At 50.2% G+C, this 16990-nt stretch overlaps 8 protein-coding genes across 8 annotated transcripts; 3 read left to right on the forward strand and 5 right to left on the reverse strand.

The window, feature by feature from the left end:
• Window positions 1-463: 463 nt before the first annotated feature.
• Window positions 464-1531, reverse strand: AUEXF2481DRAFT_63412 (uncharacterized protein; the record flags this gene model as incomplete). Its single annotated transcript, XM_013490489.1, has 4 exons — window positions 464-798; window positions 857-878; window positions 1181-1221; window positions 1480-1531. The coding sequence occupies 4 exons, from the start codon at window positions 1529-1531 to the stop codon at window positions 464-466; spliced, it is 450 nt and encodes a 149-aa protein (XP_013345943.1).
• Window positions 1532-1796: 265 nt separating this feature from the next.
• On the reverse strand, window positions 1797-4255 carry AUEXF2481DRAFT_37701 (uncharacterized protein). The gene is made up of 2 exons (XM_013490385.1): window positions 3902-4255; window positions 1797-3765 (listed from the first exon to the last, which is right to left on the reverse strand). The coding sequence occupies exons 1-2, from the start codon at window positions 4002-4004 to the stop codon at window positions 1973-1975; spliced, it is 1896 nt and encodes a 631-aa protein (XP_013345839.1). The 5' UTR covers window positions 4005-4255; the 3' UTR covers window positions 1797-1972.
• Window positions 4256-4912: 657 nt separating this feature from the next.
• On the forward strand, window positions 4913-7734 carry AUEXF2481DRAFT_37703 (uncharacterized protein). The gene is made up of 7 exons (XM_013490386.1): window positions 4913-5436; window positions 5487-5494; window positions 5545-5641; window positions 5695-5830; window positions 5883-5993; window positions 6046-7231; window positions 7284-7734. The coding sequence occupies exons 1-7, from the start codon at window positions 5180-5182 to the stop codon at window positions 7316-7318; spliced, it is 1830 nt and encodes a 609-aa protein (XP_013345840.1). The 5' UTR covers window positions 4913-5179; the 3' UTR covers window positions 7319-7734.
• Window positions 7735-8157: 423 nt separating this feature from the next.
• On the reverse strand, window positions 8158-9268 carry AUEXF2481DRAFT_27442 (uncharacterized protein; the record flags this gene model as incomplete). Its single annotated transcript, XM_013490295.1, has 3 exons — window positions 8158-8358; window positions 8411-9133; window positions 9185-9268. 3 exons carry the CDS (start codon window positions 9266-9268, stop codon window positions 8158-8160), a joined length of 1008 nt encoding a protein of 335 aa, XP_013345749.1.
• Window positions 9269-10963: 1695 nt separating this feature from the next.
• On the reverse strand, window positions 10964-12863 carry AUEXF2481DRAFT_37705 (uncharacterized protein). Its single transcript, XM_013490387.1, has one exon. It carries the CDS (start codon window positions 12630-12632, stop codon window positions 11397-11399), a length of 1236 nt encoding a protein of 411 aa, XP_013345841.1. The 5' UTR covers window positions 12633-12863; the 3' UTR covers window positions 10964-11396.
• Window positions 12864-13010: 147 nt separating this feature from the next.
• AUEXF2481DRAFT_582800 (uncharacterized protein) lies at window positions 13011-15178 on the forward strand. The gene is made up of 4 exons (XM_013490560.1): window positions 13011-13150; window positions 13313-14721; window positions 14774-14844; window positions 14900-15178. Exons 2-4 carry the CDS (start codon window positions 13323-13325, stop codon window positions 14981-14983), a joined length of 1554 nt encoding a protein of 517 aa, XP_013346014.1. The 5' UTR covers window positions 13011-13150; window positions 13313-13322; the 3' UTR covers window positions 14984-15178.
• Window positions 14868-15511, reverse strand: AUEXF2481DRAFT_582624 (uncharacterized protein). Its single transcript, XM_013490561.1, has one exon. It carries the CDS (start codon window positions 15345-15347, stop codon window positions 15003-15005), a length of 345 nt encoding a protein of 114 aa, XP_013346015.1. The 5' UTR covers window positions 15348-15511; the 3' UTR covers window positions 14868-15002.
• AUEXF2481DRAFT_3015 (uncharacterized protein) lies at window positions 15373-16558 on the forward strand (the record flags this gene model as incomplete). The annotated part of the gene is made up of 3 exons (XM_013490184.1): window positions 15373-15469; window positions 15522-15823; window positions 15878-16558. The coding sequence occupies 3 exons, from the start codon at window positions 15373-15375 to the stop codon at window positions 16556-16558; spliced, it is 1080 nt and encodes a 359-aa protein (XP_013345638.1).
• Window positions 16559-16990: the final 432 nt, after the last annotated feature.

The following is a 16990-nucleotide window of genomic DNA, read 5'->3' on the forward strand; positions in this document are numbered from 1 at the left end:
AGTATGACTCCTTGTGTACCCACACTCTTTCATGTACATAGATCAATCTGTTCTTTTCCAACGACACAAAGCACCCAGTCTATCAGCATGTGCTTCTACCATAATATCAAGTCTATGAACTGCGACACAACATGGAACTAGAGGAGCTTGACACCTTGGTCACACGGCGGCACAAGGCTGGAAAAAGAATCAAAGGGGGTATCAACATGATCAAAATTGGTAAACTTTTGCGAGCCGATGATGTAGGTAGAAATGAGACGGGCAAGGTCGAATTGAAGGGATGCTGCGCTGTGCTGTGTCGCCACAAAAGAAAACGCAGTACCGCATGCATAAGCTCTCAACCATGAGTTACATATCCATGGCCGCAGCCAGATCCTCAACGCCAGCCCAATCCCCAAAGCTTTTTGAAGTTGCCTTGTTACACCATCTTTTTGTTCATCAACCGCTGTGGAGAGCGAGTAGTTTACTCGTCATCCTCCTCCTGCTCAGCCTCGAGGGTGGACATGGCGATACGGTCCAAATCACGCTGGCCGGACTGGGTGATGCGACGGCCACCCTTGTCCTCGTCGATCTCGAGAACACCGATCTTCTCAAGGGACTGGCAGACCTTGCGGTCAACGGAACCGGAGGCGTCGACGTGACGGCTGGGGCGGGAGCCGCGGTTCTTAGGGGATCCGTGGACCTTGCGGAGACGGCCGATACCGACAGTCTTGCGCATGTAGATGTGACGTGCAACAGCGGCGGCGCGAACGTAGTACCAGTCAACGTTCTGGGGAGGAAGCTCCTTGGCGGTACCGGCTAGAAACCATGTTAGGATGTCGTTGGAACAGATTTGGCGTGAGAATTCAGTGCGTACTCTTGACGGTATCGACCCAACCCTATTGAGTAAATACGTTAGTTACGATCGTAGGGGCCGCGGTTAGGCGATTCTAGGTTCACCCCAAAGACCACGAGAAGCACAAGTTATGGATCCCGGAGCGGAGGCCAGACGAGCAAGGAACTGTAAATGAACCTGATGTATGTCCCCTTCACTTGATCTGTCGTGACCACAAGCAGGGACGCACATGCCAGTTCACCCAGCATGTGAGGCACCGGGCATTACGTTGAAGCATGCCACTGTAGCCGCTTGAAAACTCATAACTTTTGCTTCTCATGGTAGAATCAATGACAAAGTACTTACGGGGACGGCGAGCTTTCCTTGTCTCTTCAAGAAGGAAGCGTCTGCAGTATGGTCAGTCCAAGATCCTTGGAGCGCAAAAAGTGAAGCTGGAGAGAGTCGTCGCATGAGAGATGTTGCAGTTCAAGATTTCCGTCAGGCGTCGAATGCTCGTGATTACGTCCGTCGAGCGCAATGCGGATTGATGCGAACGCGCAGGCCAGCTTCATCTTCGTCTCGTGGCTGGCCGTGTGTGTTGTCTTGAACACCGCTCCATCTCTTGTGCGAAAACTCGACTCCAGCTCCTCAAGGTGTAGACTAACAGTTCTGGATGAACTTGTCGGCAGGGACATCGCGGACGGAGACACCGGGCATTTTGGCGGTTGTGAGGGGGGTTGTCGACGGTGGTAAGGTCTGTGGGCGTGCGAAAGTCGTCTCGGGCAGAGGAGAAAGACGGGCGTTTGGGCACGCTGAGGATTTTGCGATCCTCGTGTGCCGAACGGAGATAGCCGCGCCGCCAAGACTTTGGGCTTTCTGCTTCGCTGTGCTCGTCTCGACGCTCGACCATCACTTCTGGCTAAAATTCGTGACGAGTACCTACTCAAACCATATCATTGTTGTAAAAACCTCAATTATCCTTTGCTTGAGACTGATGAGATATCTTGTGAAACGGGTATTGGTGATCTGCTAGTAAATAGGTACCCTAAGTTATTGCCCAACAAGGAAACCGCTGGCTCTATATGCCAAGCCAAGACTGACGAAGTCCTCCAAGTGCGCCTGAAACAGACCTAAGAAAGAAAATGGGTCCCAGGGTATCTATGAAAGTGTTGGTCTTCTCTCCAAGTTCACCATATAACGCACAAACAGCTCATTCACGAAATGCTCGTGTCTAATGCCTGGCGCTCTCTTCTCTGCAAACTCCTCGAGCGCATCTTGCAGTCGCCAGCCAAGTCTCTCCACCATGTAGCTGACCAGGAAGAAGCCAGTCCTGTTGAAACCATAGTGACAGTGTACAGCTATCAATGCTCCTTCTGGTTCTTCCGGCTTTGCGAGCTGCTCTCTCAGAGTGTCGATCAACGCGATGAATGCTGCGACCTCTTCCACCGTAGGCGGCAGCTTGCTGACAGTAGGAAACTTATGATACTCAATACCGCCTTCCTCGAGGCCTTTAGGATCATAAACTGGGCTTTCATGGCTGATGTCAACAACCATGCGAACTCCATGCCTGATGCCACTTCTTGCTCCCCACCGCTTAACGTACACAGCTGGTGTATGCTCTTCGTCGATCTCACGCAGTGTCTTCTGTGCTCGGAAAATACCTGCAATGGGCTCTGAGACAGGCTTGATGGCTTGCCACTTCTGGAGATTCTTTACATCCCATTTGCCCTCGGTACTCAGATGTTGCAACTGCCACCCGAGAGATAGACGGTGATCGATATGTGTGGCGACAAAAGACTGGATTAAACCTGAAAGTATGCGGACTGTTGAAGTAGCGTACAGCAGTGCGTGAGAAGCAGGCTTGGGTAACACCGTAGTCTTGAGAACGAATTTGGGCTTCTTCGGAAGATCGGGTGTCGCGCTGTCCTGTCGAATCTCGGAAACTAGATCCTGACCAGTTGCGCTGAACTCAGGAACGAAGCTCTTGCCATTCTCTTCAATCGGAGTGTTGTCAATGACAGGTATTTCCCCAGCAGAGCTAGGTAGGGAGCTACCATTGGTGTTTGTTCGTTCCCGTGGCACTTGTCTTCCTAGCCACTTGGCGATCAACTCGACGTTCTCAGGTGATGTTACGTGGTCAAGCTCCCCACCGATGCAAAACGTAGGGATCCGAAGACCAGACCACACCGCCTCACCAGGCAAACCTCCAACAGCTTTGTTGTCTCTGTATTTGGGCATCGAACCAAGAGCCATAGCCATGAATACTTCAGATTTGCTTTGCTCGTTGAATCGTAGCTGAAGTCGTTTTGTCTCTGAATCTGCGTCCTTTCCTGCATAACGAGAGACGCTGGCGCTTTCCGCGCCTCCTCGTCTATCCCACCATCTGAACATCTCGAACAAAGGCATAGGCATGTAGCGCATATGCTGAAGTCGTGATACTTGGCTTGCTGTCAACGTTTCGGCTCGTGGACAGATAGCGATGAAACCGGTTATGTGCTCGGAGATGGAGTCGTTCAATGGCGATGTCGACGACGCCAGCAGTGTTGATAGTGAGCAGCCCATACTGTGACCTATGAGAACTACTTTCTGTCCGTTCTCAGCGTCCCTGTGCTGCGTAATGGCCTCAGCGATTAAAGCTGCCAGAGCTTCTGACCTATATGCTTCGCGTGTTTGGGGCAAGAAGTCTGACAAGCCACATCCTGGGAGATCGATGGCAAGACATGGCGCAGCATTGACTAGACCAGTCAAGAGTGGCGCGAACTGTGCAGCACTTCCTCCGAGACCATGAACGAAGACAAGAAGTGGTAGTGTTGTTGGCTTGGTCGGGAGTTTGTCGGCTTGTGGATGAGGATGATAGAATGTCCTTATTGATGGGTAGACGAAACCAGCTGCAGTGTAAGATCTTTGTGTAGAATGTTTTCTTAACAATCCTGGATCAGAAGCTGAAGGATCTAACGGGTCGTATAAGTCTGATGGTTGCTCAAATTCTTTCATGATAAAGGGAGATATGGATCTAGGCAAACAGAGCTAGATGGAAGGAAGGAGTAGAGCATCTTGAATGACAGGAACTATGTACGCCGAACTCACCTCTGGCATCAGGATCACGTTTTGCACTAGCGAATCGAGACAAGTAATACACTGACGCGGTTGCAAACACTATCGTACCTCCGATAACCACGAGGGAAGACATCTGGTTCCGACGTGCTGACAGGTTCGGGTCCCGAAACCTTGTCGAAAAGTATGGTTATGCGGTCGAGGAAATGAGGTTGCGATCTTGGTCAAAGCGAGATAGAGCGATGACGCAGCGGCAGAAGAATTTGGTCGATGCGAAGAAATCTGGAAGGGCATTCGCATGTATCTGGTGCGTTGCGCGACCAGTCAAGACGTAGTGAGCGTTTCAGTCGGTTCAGTTAGTACTAGTGTGTTGGCGCTGGAAGATGGTGTTGGACGGAGAGGTTCGAAGTGGTGCGATACAGATAGATTCGGCATTAGAGACGCGCACCAATGATCGCGCGCATTCGAAAATGTGGGTGGAATCACTGGCCGACCATTCTTCTTTGTTTAGTATCACAAACCGGTCAAGTCTCATCCCCGTTTTACTTTCACACTTTCTAGAACACAACACGTCGATATTGCTTCCATGTCCCCGGATAGAGTGTGCCTAGATCTGAGTGGTGGTCTCGATGCGACATCTCATTGGGCAAGTGAATCAGCAGTCCCCATGAATCGTCTTTAAACCCGTCGGCAGGACCATCCGTACAACCTTATATGCACGTGTGTTGACTTCTGGACATCTGTGACGAGTCGTTCCTATATCGAGCTGTCCAAGAACATTGAGCTCAAGATGAGCCGTTCGCTCAGGTACCCTCCACACCCCCAGCTTTTTCATCTTCAGTTTCGCTTGATCGCGTAGCTTGAGTGCAAGTTGCTGTAGAGCCGTCATCTCATGTTCTTGAAAACGTCTGCTCGCTCGAGCGATGCCGTTCACAGCGTCGAAGCCAGTGCTTTGGCGTATGTTGGATTGTTGATATCATTGACCTCAATGGTGTTATGAGGCTCAACAGGTTTCGCTTCCAAGGTAAAGCCTCATCTCTATCTCTCGGTAGAATGCTCCTCCGAATGCCCTCGGGATGGACCGAGAGGCCGTCTTCGGCTCAAGGTGTGGGGTTACTGAGGTGCGCGGGGCATGACGAAAGGTGAGAAGTCCAGAGGCCCTACTTGACGAATGAGAGGGGGGAAAAAGGTCAAGCAACTCACACTCAGCAACTACATTTCCTCAAAGGACGGAGTCGCTTTTCCACTCGTGCGCTACAAGTTTCAAACATCGAATCCGTACAGAGTTTACTGTTTTAGCAAGCACTCACAATGGATCCCGCAAATCTCAAAGCACAGTTTCAGCCAGAAGAACCACGCCTTCTAAGCTTTCCGCATTTACCTGATGATGCCAAATATGAAGACGGGACCCCGATTCTAAACAAGTACTCTTCAACATTGACCAAGGGACATGATTTCCCCGGAGCTCAGGCCATGTTGTATGCAGCAGGCGTGCCGAATGAGAAGATGATGAAGACTGCTCCACAGGTCGGCATTGCCACTGTTTGGTGGGAGGGCAATCCTTGCAAGTGAGTAAACAGACAACTCGCATTTTGACTCTATACTAATTTCGATAAAGCAACCACTGTAAATGATTTTGAAACTAACATTCGACCACGAGCTAACACAGAAAATAGTGCACGACCTCGGAAAGACCGTGAAGCAAGCGGTTGAGAAGCAGGGCTTCCTAGGATGGCAGTATGGCACGATCGGAGTATCAGACGGCATCACAATGTGAGTTGAGTTTGTTGAGATGCTAGTATATGAACAAGGCTGACACGTAGAAGGGGTGGCGAAGGCATGCGTTTCTCGCTGCAGACTCGCGAGATCATCGCAGACAGTATTGAAACCATCACATGTGCTCAATTTCACGATGCCAACATCTCTATTCCTGGATGCGACAAGAACATGCCAGGTGTCGTGGTATGTCTTGCTCCCCGGTGATTGTCCTTGAAGAAGCTTATAAGTGATACAGATGGCAATGGCAAGACATAACAGACCGTCTGTGTGTATCTACGGAGGTACTATCAACCCTGGCTACTCAAAGACGCTCAGAAAGACAATCAACATCACAACGTGTTATGAGGTTTGTGGTGATCTGTTTCTAGCGAAGACTTCGATTGCTAATCAGTTTATAGGCACACGGCGCTTACAACTTCGACACTCTCAAGAACCCAGACGACCCTTCAATCACGAAGGACGAGATATTGACTGATATTGAGAAGAACGCATGCCCGGGATCTGGAGCTTGCGGTGGCATGTTCACAGCAAACACCATGGCCATGGCGATCGAGACTCTTGGTCTGTCACTTCCCGGGTCTTCATCCACTCCTGCGACTTCTCCTGCCAAGATGCGAGAGTGTCAAAAGGCAGCCGAAGCCATCAAGATCTGTATGGAAAAGAACATTCGCCCTCTTGATTTGCTCACGAAGAAGTCCTTCGAGAACGCTCTGGTCATGATGATGGCGCTTGGTGGTAGCACAAATGGTGTTCTCCATCTTCTCGCTATGGCTGGTACCGCTGGAGTTGATCTCTCGCTTGACGATTTCCAGAGAGTGTCGAACCGCATTCCTTTCATTGCAAACATGGCTCCCTCGGGCAAGTACCTGATGGCGGATCTCTACGATATTGGCGGGATCCCATCGGTCATGAAGCTCCTCATCGCAGGAGGTCTGCTTGACGGCAGCGTTCCTACGGTCACTGGCAAGACATTAGCTGAAAATGTCGCTTCTTTTGACTCCCTGCCTCAAGGCCAAGAGATCATCCGCAGTCTGGACAACCCTATCAAGCCTACAGGTCACATTGAGATTCTCCGTGGCAATCTGGCTCCTGAAGGTGCCGTGGCCAAGATCACCGGCAAGGAAGGAATGAGCTTCACTGGCAAAGCTCGTGTCTTCAACAAGGAGCATGAACTCGATGATGCCCTCAACAAAGGTCAAATTCCTCGCCACGAAAACCTCGTCATCGTCGTTCGTTACGAAGGTCCCAAGGGTGGTCCGGGTATGCCTGAGCAGCTCAAAGCCAGCGCAGCCATCATGGGTGCCAAGCTCACAAATGTCGCTTTAATCACAGATGGAAGATATAGTGGTGCATCGCACGGCTTCATAGTTGGTCACATTTGCCCTGAAGCTGCTGTTGGAGGACCCATTGCTGTTGTCCAAGATGGTGACATGATCACCATTGATGCTACCAACAACACTCTCTCCATGAATGTTTCCGACGACGAAATTCAACAAAGATTGAAGGAGTGGAAGAAGCCTAGATCGAACGTCACTCGTGGTGTTCTGGCCAAGTACCAGCGCTTGGTGGGTGATGCTAGTCATGGTAAGTCGTCGTCACCGTCCTACAAAGACCATTTACTGACTCTACTCTACAGGCGCTATGACCGACTTGTTTTATACGTACATATGAATGCAAAGGTCAAAACAAAGCAAATACTACTCATTGGCTAAGCAAAAGTTGGAAGAAGAACAACGAGAGCATCGGAGAGCAACGACGACCGTGAGACTGGAAGATGATGGAGGAGAGAAAATCTCCGATGCATGATCATTGGACGGAAAAGCCTCGTGGTGCAAGTCATTTCCCTTCGGTCTGACATGCATGCCATGCGCATTATGCATAAGGTCCCTGCCGGTAGATAGTACAAAGGACAGACCTATATTCGTTCACCATTATCGGTTCAAGGCTTGAGGCGTCGCGTCTCAGGACCACCCAAGTGCCCGGATCGGAGATTTTCTTTCAGCCTTGTGTGTCACATTAAGTACTGTAGAGTGAAGGTGACAACAATGTAGGGCTGTGAAGTGTGTATAGTTATAGAAGAACTTGTCTATGTAACGAATGCAGTGTTCTGCTTAAACAAATGCTAAAAGCGAGTGATGTGGGAATCTTGAGCGGTATGCAATGCTGAAAAAGACCTCGTAGATATTGGGCAACACCGACGAAAACCAAGAGCGAACGTGTGGGTATCTCATGAGAAGAAAAAAACAAGTAGCCCACAAACAAGGGAGACCGTCTGTACAACAGACTGCCGACGAATGAAAATGGCAGCGAGCGATTGAAGGGTATCTCGAACAAGAATTCAAGTGAAACGCGAAAGAGCAGCAAGAGAAACAAGAAAAACAAAAACGCCGGACATATGCAAATGCAGATGCAAGTTCGGAAAATCTAGAACGGCGCTGTGATGATGATGCAAAAATGCGTGGATGTTGTGCAATGCTTTTCGAAACCAGAGATGAAGGTGCCAGTAATGTTTACGAAGATAGAGCGTATCCGCAGTTTGTGAAGCTTATAGCCATGGTGGCATAATTGGGAGTGGGCGTGTGTTGTTGCGATGAAGGGGTATGTTGCTGAGGAGTTTGACCCCTGGTGTGCAAATGTTGAGGCGCGATATCCGCCCATTTGCGGGCGCAGTGCTTTGGAGGCCACTTCTCCTCGACGCCAAACTCAAGCATCTAGAACTGACTGTCAGAAAAAAATAGGGCTTCAGACGAGACGACGACTTACCTTTGTGGTGATGATGTCCCACTTGCACTTCTCCCAGTACTCGTGAGCCTGTCTTAACGCCTCGACATCGCGATCCTCCCAGTTTCGGAAACGTTGTCTCAGGCGAAGATATCGCATCTGCAGGGTAGCAACGGTGATGGACTGTCCCAATTGGTTGCTGAAACGCGAAGCAATCTCCTTCCAGGGTAGGGCTTCCTCTTCTTTCAACGTGATCAAAAGACGCTCTTCGTCGTTGAGATGCTCAAGCGAAGGCGTTCGCTTGCGGCGCTTGGAGTTCGAACGAAGCATAGCCTCCTCATCTTCCTGGTCCTGACGGCGTTTCGAAACAAGGCCAGCAGGGTTCGGGGCGATTGACGGATAGTAGCGTTGAGTGTCAGCTGAGCTACGTCTCTGCGGTGGGCTGGGAGTGGTGAATTCTGCTGCAGGAGTCTGGTAGATTGCCGCTTGAGTGCTAGCAGTAGATGGGATCATGTGAGGCTCGCTCATTGGGAAGCGAATGCCGAGAGGGTTCTCTGGCCACAGTGTGTCGTTCGCAGATGGCCCGAAAGTGCTGGGGCTGCTTCGAGGTCTCTCGATCAGACTGTCACCAAGACTCGGCGGAAGGATGGTCAGGTCACCGAATGCCGGTGGTGTTGGCCATTGAGCTGTGCCAGTAGAGTATCCAGTCATGTCATATTGGTTGAATGTAGGGAATGGTGTCATGAACGGAGTGTTGTAAGTAAGCTATCATTGTGAGTAGGTGTGCCTATGTTGTGCTTGATCTGCTATACATACAGGTGTCGGTGCATACCACGCTGTTGGGTAGCTATCGGTACATACGATCTTCTCATTTGATGTTGTAGACTCGAATTGGTCCATGATGAGAGATGTGGTTGAGTTGTTGTTGTGATTCAAGGTGAAATAGGTTGATGTACAGAAGGGAGAAGGAACAACGGACACTAGTGCCAAAAGATCCAGAGGAATACTTGAGTTTTGGTGGATGATGCTAATGTTGTGTCTGTCTGTGGTACCTGCCTGAGTAACTTTGGACGGGCATGTTGGTCATTTTGTAGGATCGGTGGTAGACTTGACGTTAGCATGCCGAAAGATCACGGACTGAGCCTCCATGTCTGAGCCTCCGCCGAACTGGTGGGGGTGAGATATTTTGAGAACACAAGAGTCCCAGGGCAATGTTTCTGAAGGATCAATAGACTATCTGTGCGGCCTGTTGGGAGAGACACAAGCACCATTGACCTCTGGAAATATTTGGTACAGAGAGGCACGCCGACTTTCCATACACGCCCAGTGCATAAGCGCGCCATGTATCTAAATTGATGAAGGTGGACCTCCCCGTGGCAGCGGGACGTGTTCGGGAGCAACCGCAGCACGAATCTGCGCGCAGGACACACGCGCTGTCAAAAGCCATTGGTCGTCATGATCTGACTTGATGGTCCGAGAGAGGAGAGACACGTAGGCTTATGCGTCCGCTTCTGCATATTCTAAAACGTCGTAGACCAGCTGGTTCATGTCTCGATCTTGTCAAGACACGGTGAGCAGTACTCGGAGACCTCCATCTCGACCTCCATCTCGACCTCGGTGGAGTAGGCAAGTCAGTAAGCTTGTTCCCGAAATAGTAACAGCGATAAGGCTTGCGAGATCCGGTTTGACTGGGATCTTGCTTGAGTAGGCTTCGAGGCGCGTTTACCGAATATGCAGGTATCTCGGATGCGATCGCGTGGGATGATTTGCGGCGGGAAAGAGATGAACTGGAGCGGGGTGTATATTCGATTGGAGTATAACACTCATTTCGCAATGTTTCAGAGAGAATGATTGGTTTACCTACGACTAAGCAACAGGACGGCTGATCGACCGACAGGTCATGAATGTGCATATTGAGAGACGGTAAAAATAAACCCCAGTACATGGGGACTTTGCCGCTAATTAGTCGTGTATTCTGATCTGAAAATAGATCACATTGGCAGAAATGAAGACTAATACCCTGTTTCTGGCTGCATGAGCTTGTTTCGAGAATGGCGGTTAATATATTACTCTCACCACCACCCAGCCTCTCCACGCTTTATGGAGACATGTGAATCATGCTTACACTGAAACAGGGCTGATCCATTGCTTTGATGTTACTTTTTCTCCAAGAAGAGTATGGTATGCCGAGAGCGTGTGATTGCAGGATCAAAAGAGACTGTGAGGTACTGACCGGTTACCCCTTGAACTAAGTAAAAGCGGTCTGAAGGTCCGCCTACGTAGTTATTGCTTCACATGGGGCCTAGAGTCCTATCTCCCCGTGTGCGAAGCACTGTCACTTTCATAGCTGTCTGGAGGCACAAACTTTTCTGGATCTGGAGCGATGGCTCCGAGATACATGTTTTCAACGACTCCCTGGGTTGGATGCGTCAAAATGAGAAATGACTGTGCCTTTCTACAGCTTCTTGATGCGCTGCTCTGATCATTGAGAGTAAATAGACATGACAGAGCTTAGCACACGTAGAGTTACCATTTAGCGAAGAAAGCTTGTTAAACAGGAAGGAGCAAGTTATAGCAGGAGTTGTACCAAAGAGGCAGGTGCTGTAGAGGTGGCTGGAAGACCATGTATATTACTTTCACCAAGTACTGAATTAGACATAGACATACCTACCTCACCGACAATTGATTCAACTACAGCAATCTGATCATCCTGCATCCAGTTGCTTACATCATAACCTGTCGCTGAGATACTCGAAGGAGTGAAGCAAGCGCCTCAGTCTTAGCGCTGTACAGCAGACGTGGATCAGAAGTTCAAGCCTCCCTATTCTCTTCCGATATAGAGATTGCGCAGTCCATAGCCAGATCGAGGCGCAGTGTATGTTCGAATCCTTCAGAAAGCAAGGCATGATGCTGAAAATCCGACATGGGCTGTGCTTCTTTTTTCCCCACTCTGAAGGCGAAGTCGTGGATCGAATATATGTACTTTTTCGGTCTATCGTCTCATCGTCATTTCGTTTGTCATGATACTCTATATCTCAATATCTTCAAGCATTCCCGGTCTTCCCTCGACCCCATTGGCCGGCTCTTCGACGTCAATGTCTTCTCCACCTTCAATGTCTTCCATGTCGTCGAGGGGGAAGGTGAGAATAGCAGCGACTCCACCGAGGCCTTCCAAGCGCTTACCGCTCTCGTGCATACTGCTCAAAACCCTAACGTCACCTCCATGTTCTTGGCTGACCTTGTCGACCAAAGATACCCAGCGCCTTCGAACAGCGACGTCCTGGGCTCTGAAGAGAGCGTTTGATATGAGTAAGGCGCCACCACCTCTTCCTACTGCACCCTTTTCGACGGCAGACTCCACTTCTTTGGGCCCGTACCAGGCGCGACCGTCGTCTTTTCGGAGTAAGTCGAAGAACTTGTCCATGAGGGCAGTTTCTTTTGCAAAACGTGTATCACTCAGCCTAGCGGTGACCGCTGGAGAAGCCATGACTTCGGCAAGTGAGTGCAAGTGACCACTGGCAGAATGTGCGACAATCGTCTTTGCGACAAGCGCTGAAAGATTCTTGTCTGTTTTCGTCGAGGCGGTAGTCTTGATGTATTGTTGGAAAGCTGTCGCGGTGAAACCAGGGCTTGCCAGCAACAGTGGTTTGAGATCCATCATGTTGAGCTGACGAAGGAGTGACTCGAGTATGGTGGAATAGAAACGCTGCGTGGCCTTGTCGTGGTCTCCGCTAGGTTTACCAGGGCGCTTCTTAGGGAGAGCCATTTCGATCCTCTGGCGCAGGATGGTCTGGTGGTTTGTGACAAGGCAGATGTTGGCAAGACCTTCCTGCATGACAACAGCCCACAGTTCAGCCTTTTGTGTTTGGTCGATCGACTCTTTTAGGATTTCGAGTGCGATGCTATCCCAACCATCCGCCTTCTCGAGAGTAAAGTTTCGTTGCAACTCGAGGTCGAGGGTGTGGTAGGAGCCGCGCTTGACCCATTCGTTCTCCTCGGCGACAGTACCGCTGACATGAAGTTGGGCGGCTTGCGGGTCAAAGTCCAGAGAGGTAACTCGCAGGGTCAGGGTCGTTTGCACTCGCTTCGACGTGCTTGATCCTGTCATGGACTCTGTCGTTACGCGACGAATGGCCGAGGCGCGAAGAAGATCAGTCGGTCGGATCAGGTTGTATGCGTGCCACATGTCTTCGGGCTCCTCAGGAAGCAGAGTGGCACTGCCTGAGCCATCCTTCTTCTCAATGCTCTGCTTAATTAATCTCATCTTGTGATGTTGTGCTTGTGTTGAAAAAATCCAAGTTTAGGAGCAAGCGCCGCTGGATTTCTTGAAGCAGACGATGGCGATGACGAAGGTGGATTTGTGACTTCCGATCGCCTTCTTGACCACCTTGACTCATTCCGAAATTCACGTCTCCAGCGATGAACCCTTGCGCTCATATTGAAATCATGCTCAGTCACTCCATGCTTTGTCAGGAACAATCGCACACACATGACTACAAAGTTGTGCTTACGGGTTATACTGATGCGGCATGATTGGCCGCACTCCGAAATCGCGGCTCAGAGAAAGTCATGGCGGGGAGCTGTCGAGTCACTCTTCATCCTTCTCAACATTTCTTCTTCGTACTCAAATCCATACATTTCTGTCCTGTCATTCTACAGCCAACTGTAGAACATCTCTTCAATTTGTGCCCACACGCTGTTGCAATCAATCAACCAACCAAAGTACGGACTTAACAGTCATGATGTCGAGCAGCAAGGGGTTATCCATTTATCAAGACCGAGGTACTAGGTAACGTAAAGCATGAACCGGTGTTCAATTGACTCTTTCGAGAGTCACTTGTTCTGAGAGACACGGTCGAACTTGATCAGGATAATACCTGCGCAAAGAATCATGCTTTATCAACATCCTCCGACTGTCTGTCTTGAAGGCTGACATAGGTACAGGTGACTCGCCATGGACGAACAATCTCAGATGAGAAGGCCAGCCAGGGACCTTGAAAAGGATGGTCCTTCATTGATGCCTGTCGAGTTGGACGATGACTCTACGCCCACCGGCACCTCGAAATTGAGACGCCAGATCAAGAACCTCGAACACAGCTTGGCCCACTACAATCTTGAGGCACGCGGTATCCATCGCGTCATGCCGAATGAGCGTCACAGTTTGAGAAATCTGGGCTACTCCCAAGTGGGTCTGCTCTGGTTCAGTGTAAATCTCGCTGCCAACAACATCACCCTCGGAATGCTCGGTCCAGCTGTCTACTACCTCTCCTTCCTGGACTGCTCCCTTTGCGCCGTCTTTGGCATGCTTGTCGGATGTCTTCCAGTAGCGTACATTGCTACCTTTGGACCCGTCAGTGGTAACAGAAGCATGGTCTTCGCTCGCTACACCATGGGTTGGTATCCTGCCAAGCTGGTTGTTGTTCTCAACATAATTGTCCTGCTCGGGTACTGCTTGCTCGATGCTGTTATTGCCGGACAGATTCTCTCTGCCGTTTCGCCCAATGGTTCGCTCTCTGTCATCGTCGGCATCGTAATTGTTGCTGTTTTGACCTGGGGCATCACTATCTTTGGATATAGTGTCTTCCATCTCTACGAGCGTTACGCATGGCTCCCACAACTTGTTGTCTTGTCTGTACTTGCTGGTGTTGCTGGCCCGAAATTTGATCTCGAAACTCCTTCCAGCGGAGACACTCTGACCATCATTGGTAACCGCTTGTCCTTCTTCAGTCTCTGTCTCTCTGCTGCAATTACGTACGCAGGTGGAGCAGCCGATTTCTTCGTCTATTACCCAGAAGAGACTCCTCGCTGGAAGATTTTTACCGTCACTATGTGCGGTCTGGCCTTGTCCTTCACCTTCGCCTTCATGGTTGGAATTGGTCTGGGCTCAGGGATTGCAGCCAATGCATCTTGGAGCGATGCATACAACGTGTCGCAAGGTGCTCTTATCGTTGAAGGCTTTGCTCCTCTGGGTAGCTTTGGCAAATTTTGTGGCGTGGTTGTAGCACTTGGCTTAATCGCCAACATGATCGCTCCGACCTACAGTGCCGGCATGGATTTCCAAGTCCTTGCTAAATGGATGACTATCGTTCCCAGACTTGTTTGGAACACGTTGGGCGTTGTCATTTACACTGTATGCGCTATTGCTGGTCGTGGAAGTCTTGCAGTCATCTTCACCAATTTTCTTGCGCTCATGGGGTACTGGGTTTCTATCTGGATCGCGATCAGTCTCGAAGAACACATCATCTTCCGTGTAGTGGGAGGTCTGGGATTCAATTGGAATGCTTGGAACGATAGGAGCAAGCTGCCTATTGGCATTGCCGCAATCATCGCCTTTCTTGTTGGTTGGGCCGGAGGTGAGTCCTAATTCCTATTATCATGTCGATTATGCAATCTGACCGTAGACAGCTATCCTCTGTATGGCACAGGTTTGGTATATTGGCCCTCTTGCGAAGCAGGTTGGAGAATACGGTGCTGATGTGAGTAACTGGTCCTTGGTGTTTCTTATGGAGAATACGTGCTGATAGATTATAGATGGGAAACTATGTCGGATTCGCGTGGGCAGCTCTTGTCTATCCACCTCTCCGATGGTTCGAGCTCAAGAGATTTGGTCGTTGAAGGGTTCCTGTATACCTTACTAGAGCGGCTCCCCAATTGAGCACGTGGTCATTTGTTCAACACTTGCAGAAGGAGAATTGTCAGATTCAACACACCCTCTGGCAGACAGAATAGATTGTTTAAGCAAAAGTTGTGTTTGGCGTACCCACCACGTCCCGATCCAACTCGTTGATTTCATTGTGGTCCGATGCTCGGAGAGAAGGTTTAGGCGAGGCGAGTTCGTAAGCTTCCCCAGATCGTGGACCCTCGCTTGCCTCGGTGGTGAGCGTGCACCAAGCTCTTTCACCAAGACACTCAGTAGGCAGACACTTTGAAGACGGTGCGATTCAAAGAGAAGAGCGCGAGCAGATGCCTTCATGACCATCGTTACCACCGAGCCTACCTAAAACATGTTGCTCAATCCCTTCCGAATCCTCGGCGACGTCAGCCATACCGTGTCCAAATGCATCTTGATCTGGTCAATTCATACAAACAAGAGCGCTGAGGGTAGGTGCATTTCTACTGCTATGGAACTATATCTCTGGCTTACAGACAACAGGCGTATCGCTCATCACACAAGCACTGTACTGCGTCGTCTTCATCGTACGCTACCTGGACCTGTTCACCACATCACCCTTCTACGACTTCCTCGCTTTCTGGAACTGCAGCCTCAAGATCTTCTACATATCAACGTCGCTGTACATTGTCTTCCTGATGACAAGAGTATATGCGCGGACGAGAGAACGTGAAAAGGCATGGAAAATCGGCTTGTGGAGCGTACTGGGCTCTGTCGTATCCGCCCCTGTCATTGCTGCCATGTTCATGGGCAAGAGGCCATTCACTTTGAGATACGCTTTTGAGGTCCGCAACAAATGCCGGGACTTGCTGCTAGTAATCTCACTGACAAACAAGCAGATCCCCTACACGTTTACCCTGATTCTCGAATCGCTCTGCATCCTCCCTCAGCTACTCCTTCTTCGCCAGACGTCGGTCCCCACCGTTATAGACAGCTTCTACCTTGCCACTCTTGGCTCCTACCGTGCCTTCTATATCCTCAACTGGATCGTTCGTGCTATCACCGAGCAGACCCACAGCCTCATCTTCCCCGTCAGTGTTACCTTCGGCATAATTCAGACTCTCTTCTACTTCGATTTCGCTTGGGTCTACTGGTCAAGACAGCGCGTTAAGCTGCGATATGGCGGTGTTGTGGATGGCGAAGATATCAGCAGGGGCTGGCTGATCAGCAAGGTTATCGGACGCAAAGGCAATACAGCACATGACGAAGAAGACGAGGACGATGCTGCTCTTGCTGGCCAAGAAGAAGGAATCATTCGGCCCAATGCCAACGGCAATCGCTCCTGGGGTCCGAGAGGCATCTCAATATCTGCGGACGATGGCACTCACGAAGCCGAACATACTCGCCTGGCTGATCCTGCTGCGTTCGAGGACGACTACGATTACGGAGATGATGCAGTCGTTGTTAGTCCTGCTGCCTCCGAGGTGGATCGAGCTTCCATCAAGGCCAGAGAGGAAAGCACTGCTCAGCAGGCTGGTGTCAGCGACGGTATCGAGTGGCGTGATGATCGCCATAGCTAAGTATTGACAATGCAAAAATTGTTTCCTGAGCACATATGTGGCCAGTGCCAGCGTTCTTACATGCAGCAAGTCAGTGGTAACAGCTTTCAAGCATTGGGCCTGTTCCAGCTCCCTGCTTGACTCACCCACTCACCAATCGTCATTCCTTCGAAGTTGGTCGCATTTATTCGGTCGCCGAAATTCACTCTTGGCTTTCGTTCCTATCCTCCGTTTTCATTTACACTAGCCAGCTACAATAGCAAGGGCCGATTTACCGCCTGGTCGTTTGTGCCAAAACAGCTTTGCTGAAGTCTATTGGACATTAGCTCGTCAAAAAAAGAAAGAACGTGTGTCGCCGCCTCCGCCCTTCACGTACAACTTCGTTTTCTTCGTCAATCCTGCCTGCGTCAACCCTGCCTGCGTCAATCCTGCCTACGCCCATCCTGCCTACGC

Source organism: Aureobasidium subglaciale, assembly GCF_000721755.1.
Source record: "Aureobasidium subglaciale EXF-2481 unplaced genomic scaffold scaffold_5, whole genome shotgun sequence".
Taxonomy (NCBI): domain Eukaryota; kingdom Fungi; phylum Ascomycota; class Dothideomycetes; order Dothideales; family Saccotheciaceae; genus Aureobasidium; species Aureobasidium subglaciale.